This window comes from Apodemus sylvaticus, chromosome 1, assembly GCF_947179515.1.
Source record: "Apodemus sylvaticus chromosome 1, mApoSyl1.1, whole genome shotgun sequence".
NCBI lineage: Eukaryota > Metazoa > Chordata > Mammalia > Rodentia > Muridae > Apodemus > Apodemus sylvaticus.
This window is the reverse complement of record NC_067472.1, coordinates 65,365,623-65,374,798: the sequence shown is the minus strand read 5'-3', so window position 1 is coordinate 65,374,798 and position 9,176 is coordinate 65,365,623. Positions and strand designations below refer to the sequence as shown.

Below are 9,176 nucleotides of genomic sequence, written 5' to 3'. Positions count from 1 at the left end.
ACTCCTCACCAAGGCATGTTATTAAGAGACTAAAGATAAAGATACTTTGAGGGTATAATTTTATCTCCCCTCTGCCTATGTAGCCCAGGCTAGCCTTGAAACTTGTTATTCTCCTGGCCTAGCCTCTTGAGTGCTGGGATTGCAAGTATTTTCCACCACACCCAGCTCTCTCCTTTCCTTTCCTTTCCTTTCCTTTCCTTTCCTTTCCTTTCCTTTCCTTTCCTTTTCTTTCCTATTCTTTCTTTTCCGGTTCTTTCCCTCCCTCTTTCCATCCCTTCCTTATTTCCTATCCCTCTTAAACTGGGAGTTACAGGTAGGTGTTTGCTGCACAGGACTGAGGCATAGAATTGAATTCTTGTCCCTCTGCAATAGTTGTTGCCCAGGGCCATGCAAGAGGAATGACACGTGACTTTAGAACTCATGGAATGCTGCCTATGGGTTAGCACAGTCCTGACAGGTTTACCTCAGGCAGACATGCCGCCCCTGCCCCTCACCCTCAGCCCAGGACCGTGAGGACTACCTGTCCTGAGGACTTCATGCTGTCAGGGAGGTTTGCTCTGCTTCTTAAGCCCCTCACATTCCTCTTAATCTAAGAATTGTATGAAAACTCTAAGGGTTTCCAGCCCCTCACAGGGCAGCATCTCTGGCACTCACAGAATAGTGCTTGATCTCTTTCAGCCATTGCTGCTGCAGCAGGTTAATGATTTATCTACCACCATAGAAAAGGACTTAGAGATGTAGATTCTCAGCAGTGACTGCCACCCTTAGAAAGCATTCGGGCAAATAAAGTTATTAGTGAAGCTAGGTCAAGGTGTTTTTGCTAGTGCCTCTGATGTAGAAAATCTTAGGGAACAGTTTTGAAGTTCAGTAAAGAGCACTTTTAATATTTAAGCTAGGAAGTTTTAAGGTCAGGGAACAAGAACAATGGCTGCACTGGCTGACGTGTCTCTCACTGAGGCTGGACAGGTGATGATTGATTTCTTGTACCTATATTTGCCCTCAGCTTCCTTATTGATTTCATAAAAGTTATTGATGAGTAATTGTTGATGAGAGTAATATACTCTGAGGAAATAAAGTAGGTATGACTGATTACTTTTTATACAAAAGTTTAGATTTGTGATTCCTTTACGATTCTTATAAGATTACTTTTTAAGACAAGTTATAAAATACTCGATTCTGTCTTTGTAACCACAAGTTGCTGCCTGTCAGTAAGAGAAACTGGCAGAGAAAACTACCCTGCTTGCTCACACCTTGTTAATCTATAACAAGTTGCTTAGTTATGAATGCACGTGAGTCCTGGGGAACAATTTGTTTTCTTTACTTGTACTAGTAATGTTATTTCTTGGAAAGGTATTGGGGAACTTATGTTTTTTTCATTGTCATTCACTGGAAGAAAAACAGAATGTAATGAATTACACATTATAATTCAATACTGCTTGAAAGATTTTGCTGGGATATGTAAGCGATAGAAGAATAAATAAAGTGTGTTGGAGTTCCACCCACCAACTGTGTATACATATGTGTATATGTATGTGTTATGTATATATGTGATTGTGTGTATACATGTATGTGTGAAATGGTTGGAGTCTGCTTGTTGGAGCTTTGTACCATCCATTTCATGTATGAATGTATATATATATATATATATATATATATATATCCATCTGTCTGTCTGTACAAATATTCATATGTATTTATTTGTATGTGTTAAATTATTGGAGACTGCTTTTGCTTCATCCACTCAGTGTGTGTGTGTGTGTGTGTGTGTGAATTGTCTTTCTTTCCCTTTCTTTCTCACTGGTCCCTAAGAGTTAAAAGAGGTCTGAGTTTCTCACTGGTCACTGGGTACCAGGTCCAATCAAGCTTTGTTCCCTTGGAGAAAACTGTGCTGAGTGGTTTCTCTAACTGCAGGTTGCCATCAACAGTGGATCCTGTCAGCTCTGACACCACAGCTCCATGCCTGCCTCTGTTTACCCCCTGAATGTCAAAACTGGCCTTTGACATTTTTTACAAGTTGTATACCCTTTTAACTGCTGAGCTGTATCTCTGCTCCACCCCTGTTTTAAGCATAAATAGATACTGGATTTTTGTCAATGCTTTTTTTTTGATCATTAAAATAAGCACAAGATCTTTGTCCTTCATTTATAGCTTAGAAGATTAAATACTAGACCAGCTTTACACTCTTGGGATCAATTCCTGTGCACCTTACACTCTTGGATCAATTCCTGTGTACTTTACACTCTTTGGATCAATTCTTGTGCACCTTACACTCTTGGATCAATTCTTGTGTACTTTACTTGACATTGTTTTTAAAGATTTATTTATTTATTTATTTATTTATTTATTTATTTATTTATTAATTATATATAAATACACCATACCTGTCTTCGGACACACCCAAAGAGGGCGTCAGATTTCATTACAGATGTCTGTGAGCCACCTTGTGGTTGCTGGGATTTGAACTTAGGACCTCCGGAAGAGCAATCAGTGTTCTTAACCTCTGAGCCATCTCTCTAGGCCCCACTTGACACTATTTTATTTGTGGAGGATTATTGGTTTGAAGCTTTCTTGACTCCAGTATCCAAATGTCTTTGTTATTTCTTTAATGTTGTGACAAACACCATGACCAAGGCAACTTATAAAAATGTCCAGTTTGGGGCTTATGGTTTCAAAGGGTGGGAGTCTACATCAGTCATTGTGGGGAGCGTGGAAGCAGGCAGGCATGGGCTGTCGTAGTTGTTGACAGCTTACACTTTGATCCATAAACATGACGCACATCACACACACACACATACACACACACACAGACACCACATAGACACACATACCACATAGACACACACACACCCCACATAGATACACAGACACAGAGAGAGACACATATACCACACACGCAGCACACACACATATCACACACAGCATGCATACACACAGACACATACCGCATACACACATATACCACACACACATACACATACCATATAGACACACACACCACATAGACACACACACAGATACTATACAACATACACCACATACATAGACACAAACACACACACAGAGACATACACACAGCACAGAGAGAGAGAGAGAGAGAGAGAGAGAGAGAGAGGAGAGAAGAGGGAGGAGAGAGAAAAGAGAGAAGAGAGGAGAGAGAGGAGAGGGTGAGAAGAGAGAGGAGAGAAGAGAGAGGAGAGAGAAAAGAGAGAAGAGAGGAGAGAGAGGAGAGGGTGAGGAGAGAGAGAGAGAGAGAGAGAGAGAGAGAGAGAGAGAGAGCTAACTGGGAGGGAATGGCATGGGCATTGAAACCTCAAAGCCTGCCCAGTGACACTGTAACAAGCCCATATCTCCTAATCCCTCCCAAACAGTTCCACCAGCTGAGGCTAACGAATTAAAATGTATAAGCCTATGAAGGGGGCATTCTTATTCAAACCAACATACCTTGGCAACCTTGGACTCACAGAAGAAACATTGGACCATAGAGAAAGGTGATGTATGCCTTCTTCCAATGCTGCTGCCTGTCCCCATCACTCTGAAGAGGATTGTTATAATGACATATTTGGTACTGTGTATTTGAGTAGCTTCTCAATATTATGTCTTTGAATTTCAACAGTCTGGGGCATACCCCGAGGCCAGGGGGCTTCCTTGTTCTTGGGACTCCCTGAAGCTCCGGCTATCTGCAGTCACTAGCTATCCCCACTAGGGGGCACCCATTCCACGGGCTTTGAACATAGTCACCTCTCTGAGGGTGATATGCTCACTTCTCTGGGATTTGGTGGGAGCCCCCGCAAGGTGCAGCTGCTTCTTGGAGTGACAACTGCTCTATCCGTCCCAAAAGAAAGGGGTGGGGCTGAGAAGCATAGCAGGGCCTGGTGTTTTTATGATCTTCACTTTAACCTAGAGAATCCTGTCCTGGGCCAGCTCTAGGACCACTCAGCTACAAGAGTACTGGGGGCTGGCAGTCTGGAGCTTAGCACCATAGAGGACACAGAGCCAGGTACCTACCGAAGCAGAAGAGGGGGCTGTGGGAGTTAGGGGTGCTGTGGCCACGGCGGGAAGTCTAGTGCTAAAGCATGCAGGTCTTACTGGTAGAACTGGCAGAACTGGCAGGTGGGACATCAACAGTCTCCTCGGGGCTCAGTCTGTGCTCACTGCTCTCGCTACATGGTGGGGCAGGCGTGGCTTATGGCCCAGTGCTTGCTGGCCCCTGACCTCTGGTCAGACACACCCATGTAGGAAAGATAAAACCCTAAGCAGCCAGGGTTGGGAGGAAGAGGACCAGGCACCTGGACCCTGGAATCTGCAGCTTCTCCATTTGCCTAGAGCACCGAAGAGGAGCCCCAGCCATGAACAGGTGACGCCATGGCCTCTGGGCCCTAACTTTTCTACCCATAAAAGCTGGCAGCTGGGGGCGTTGACCAAGGCAGGCCTGGCTGTGTGGTTAGGGTCACACTGGGTCTGAGTCTAGGAGCTCTGGCTTAGAGAGAGGCCCTGAGAGTTACTCCATCCGAACCGGAAGCCTAATTCCAGGGGAGGGTCTTAGGGGAGGAGAGGGAGGAAGGAAGAGAGGGAGGAAGCAAGGGAAACAAGAAGGGATGGAGGATGAGAAGAAGGAAAGAAGGAAGGAGGGAAGAAGGGAGGGAGGGAAGAAGGGAGGGAAGAAAGGAAGGAAGGAGGGAGGGAAGAAGGGAGGAAAGGAGGGAAGGAGGGAAGGAGGGAAGGAGGGAAAGGAAAGACCTCTTTTCTGTAAAACACTCACCCTCCGGTCTGCAAGTCAGGGTTTACCTCTAAGAGCAGCTCAAGTGGCCTCCAGATATGCATGAGAGTGGTTTGTCCCATGGGGTCCCTGAGCCGGTGGAACATTAGATCCTAAATCTCCCCTGGGAAGAAGCAACATTCCAGGCTGTGAAGTCCCAAAAGAAAAGGGACAGTAGCAGGGTAGGGGAGGCAGGGGGATATGTAACAGGCCTTTGTGGGCTGGCAGGGTAGAGGCAGTGCAGGAATCAGGGAACCTGAGAGTTGGTCACCCGGGAGCTGGGGCTTGATCCTCAGGGAGGCCTAGGTCCCCTACAGAACCTGAGTCATCAGGGAGGCGGGGTGGGGGCTGTGGTGGGGAACAATACAAAGGCTAGGATGAGGGTCTCCATGTTTATTTCTCTTCCCAGCACACAAATAGGCCTCTGCCTAGTGGTCCTGAGGTGAGGCAGGGGTTCTCAAGCCTATGTGGTCAGATCCCCACCTGCTGTCCTTTAATCCCTATCCCAAAGGGCTGAATCATAGAGAAGAGAGAATTCTTTGAGGCTTCATTCAGTGTGCGCAAGTGTGCGCATGCACCCACCCACACACATGTATATACACACATGCCATATACCAACAAATACACACATACTTCACACACATGCACATCTCTTTACAACCACATGTTCAGCATTTCTTCTGTCTACATGATGGGGCTGGGGCTACTGGCCACTTGAGGGCCCACTAGAAGATACTCCTAATACCATAGATCATGGCCTCAGGGGTACTGTGGCACAGCAATGTGCTAGGGCCTCCATTCCCCACCCCCACCCCTGTCAACATTTTCAGGCATATGTATGTGTGTTCAAGGCCACACGTGTGTCCTTGTGGAGCCTCTGGAATCCTCAGCACTGCCAGTGTCCTGTCACAGTAGGGCATGAGGTGTCTTGGCTACAGGTGGAGAACTTGGCATCAAGACAGAGCAGGAGTGTCCTCAGAACCTCGTTTGCTTATCCTGCCTGCAGGTCCTTTTCCGTGAGACCAGAGCCAAGATCTAACAATGGGTCAGCAGAGACCTACCTTGGTCTCTCTGTCCACACACATGCACACAACCAGCTCCAGTAGGTCTTGACTACCTCACTGTCTCACATTCCCTCTTTGGTCCTAGGTTTCTCCTGGCCACCTGCTTGGTGGCTGCACTGCTGTGGGAGGCAGGTGCAATCCCAGCACACCAGGTATGCAGGGCCCCTCTTCCCGGCCCCATTCCTGGCTGCCAACCTCTGCCTCAGTTAGCTGGGAATACCAGAAAGGACCGCTTTCTCTCCACCCCCTAAGCTGGCAAGGAGAAGGGAGGCAAGGCCAGGATGTGTGCTGAATGAGGTAGCATCACCATGTGAGCACAGATGAGGGGCCTCAGGAAGAGGAGGGTCTGAGCTCTTCTGGGGTCTACTGGGCACATCTCCAAGGCACTGAGGTTACCAGACGAGGATATGGGTCTCCGCAACACCCAGGCCACCCGAAGGACACGGGTCTTCATCACACCCGTGTAACCATATAGGGATGTGAGCCTCCGTGACACCCAGGTGACCCCAGGATGGGGAAACATGATCCTTCATGGTATTCTGGTGGCCCCAGGATGAGAGGATATGGGGCATGACACAGATGGTTATGGGTGGGGACATGGAAGTCCAAAATGCCTTGGAAGACCCTGTGTGAGGTGGGTCCTCTCCATGCTTGCCTGGGCACACTCACTTAGGGCGTGGTTGATAGACAGACTGAAAACCTGACAATGCCCTGAGCTAGCCCTGAGCTGACTCCACTCACTCTGCACACATGGCAGAAAAAGAGAATGAGGGAGACCCACCCTCCACAGCCACCCGCAGCTTCTTGGAGCTGGGCACTTCCCCAGGGTCACCCAATGCCTCATGTTCTTCTTGGTGCTTTGTCTTCATTAAGTTCAGAGGAGCTGACTACCTTCTGGGCCACTAGCCAGGAGGGGGAGGGGCAAGCATGGACTTAATTAGTGCAAAAAACCTGGGGTGGAGTAAGGGTGCAGAGTCCAAAGTGAGCCCTGGGGACCAGCTGAGGAGCTCTATCTTTTCCTAAGCTGGCCGGGTGTTCAGGAAGGTTGGCAGTTTGGGAACAGGCCGGTGTCCTAAGTCCTCTATCTGCAGTTCTGATACCCATGATAACCCTTATTCCCTAGAGTTAAACACGGGCTAAACTGAAGCCCAGCCTGTAGGTGGGTCTTAGAGTGGCCTCTCCTTGGTGTCCTCCAACCTTGGGTCACTAATTAGCAAAATCCCCCCTCCCCGCCTGTGACTCTTTCTCCTAGGTCCCTGTCAAGACCAAAGGCAAATATGTGTTCCCTGAACAGGAAACAGAGAAGTAAGTGCCCCAGAAGGCAAGGGTGGTCTTATGTACTGGGGGAACTGGAGAACATGGCTGTTTGGAAGCTTCTAGGACCCCACAGACTTCCCTCCTCGGGAGTTCCCTCCCAGGAGCAGGCACTAGGGACCACAGACCGTCTCCCAGACTCAGTTCTCCCTGCATCCTCCAATGGGCTGTGTTTAGAACAGCATATTACCTACCTCCGTTGCCCTTGAGGACCCTGCTCAGGGAAGGCTCTGACCTTCTTGGGCCCCATTCCTGCACTTAGTGCATTACAGATGCTAGGGGCACAGAGCCATGAACTTGTCCCAGGCCTTACTGGGCAGTTGATAAAGTGGGTGGGTGTGGGGCAGCTTCCCAGGGCCGGCAGCTGCCTAGGGTCAGAGAATGTCTTCGAAAGCGGGGCTGGCCATGTCTACCTCTCCCCACCTGTGTGAACCTTTCTCTACTCGTGTTGGCAGGGCCTGGGGTCCCAGAGCCATGGAGCCTCTTGACAAGGACAACCAGCTGGGGGCACTGCTTCTGGTACCCAAGCAGAAGCCTGCAGCTGCTGAGGAAAACCGTCCAGGTCAGAGTGGGATCAAGGCCACACCCTGGGGTCCATTCGGACAGAAGGCTAGTGGGAAGGATCTTGTGAGGGAGGCTTTACCTACTTCTGTCTCTCCACAGATGCCAAGACCTCAGTGGAGATTAAGGACATCCTGAGTCGTTTTCGGAATCCTCTTCAGGGTCCAGAACCGGATCTTGACAGCATAGACCATCCCATGTTTGAGGATGTCCAGGATGAAGAAGTGCCCCAGTCATGGCCCGTCCTGTATCGGCAGGTGCTACAGGGGCCAGAGAAGGACCTTGACCACCTCTCCCACTCTATGGAGGATTCTTGAGAACCCTAAGCACTCTCCTACTCTTGTCCTGAGGTCCAGGCTGCTGTGACCCCTGGACTCTCCCCAGCTAGAAAAAAAAATAAACACCTGAAAATTGGCAGAAGCAAAGAGTACCTTTAAGATCAACAATTCTGGGACAGAGAAGCTTTATCTTGGCGGGAGAACTATACTGTCCTACCTATGGCTCGTCAAAGGCTTCCAATGGATGGGGCACAAATTGACCTAACCCTCAGCTCATGAACAATTAATACTCTTTGGGTCCATCTCTCTGCACATAGGGATGAAGTGACAGGTGTACCAAGCAGTCAGTGTGGGGACCAGTTAGCAGCATCAGCCTCAGAAAGGAAATTCATCCTGGACTTCCCACAGAAGAGTCTGAGGAAATGCTTGAAGTGGAGGGAGGTTGGGTGGGACACAGTTTCACATGTGCACAGGTATACACATGCAAGGATGCATAGTTAAAATGTGCAGACTCCTAGGTACACCCATGAACAGGTACATAGTTACAATGGTGTAAACAGGTAGTGCACATGTATACCATTACACTGTACATAGGTACAGTGGTGGGCAGGTACACAACTTTATGTGTACACAGGCATAGAGGCGTGGTATCCGTGTGCATGGGAACATGGGCAGATAGATATATAATTGGACAGGTGCTCAAAAGAGTGAGTCCAGGACACATGCTCTTTGTCCTAGTTTTCTGGGAAGTACCTGGGTCTTTCTGGGGTGCCTGTCCTTCCACATGGCCTGGCTCACAAGGCCTAAGCACAGGTCATATAAGTTACCTCACGTGTTGTATAGGTACTGGGGTGACTACCAATCTCACCTGAGCAGTGGAAGGCACTAAAGGGTCACAGAGGCACACATATTCCAACTCCAATAGCTCAGGCAGAACAGATAGCTTGAGAGGCCACCAGCTTTCCATCCCAATGCACTCAGACCCCATGCAGCTATATATAGGTTATCTCCTGGTCTCACACACCCTACAACTGTGTATGTCTCTTATCCCCACTCCTCCAAGGGCATGCGTGGGGGAGTGAAGGCTCATGTGTACCTTGGCCTCTAAGTCCCACAAAGCAGGAACCCATGCAGTATCTTATAGATGAATTTGGAGTCTTCATACTACTTGAGCCCATTGCTCCCACACTGCAGATGAGTCCA

General features: G+C 48.6%; 1 protein-coding gene across 1 annotated transcript; it reads left to right on the top strand.

Moving 5' to 3' along the window:
* Positions 1 to 474: 474 nt before the first annotated feature.
* Prap1 (proline rich acidic protein 1) lies at positions 475 to 8,036 on the top strand. The gene is made up of 5 exons (XM_052173405.1): positions 475 to 509; positions 5,906 to 5,972; positions 7,073 to 7,125; positions 7,590 to 7,696; positions 7,798 to 8,036. Exons 1-5 carry the CDS (start codon positions 475 to 477, stop codon positions 8,010 to 8,012), a joined length of 477 nt encoding a protein of 158 aa, XP_052029365.1. The 3' UTR covers positions 8,013 to 8,036.
* Positions 8,037 to 9,176: the final 1,140 nt, after the last annotated feature.

Bases quoted from the DNA above. Each gene is read 5' to 3' on its own strand.
- Prap1 (XM_052173405.1), top strand. From the start codon at position 475: ATGCCGCCCCTGCCCCTCACCCTCAGCCCAGGACC. The intron at 5,973-7,072 runs GTATGCAGGGCC...TCTTTCTCCTAG, and splicing joins GTGCAATCCCAGCACACCAG to GTCCCTGTCAAGACCAAAGG. The intron at 7,126-7,589 runs GTAAGTGCCCCA...TCGTGTTGGCAG, and splicing joins CCTGAACAGGAAACAGAGAA to GGCCTGGGGTCCCAGAGCCA.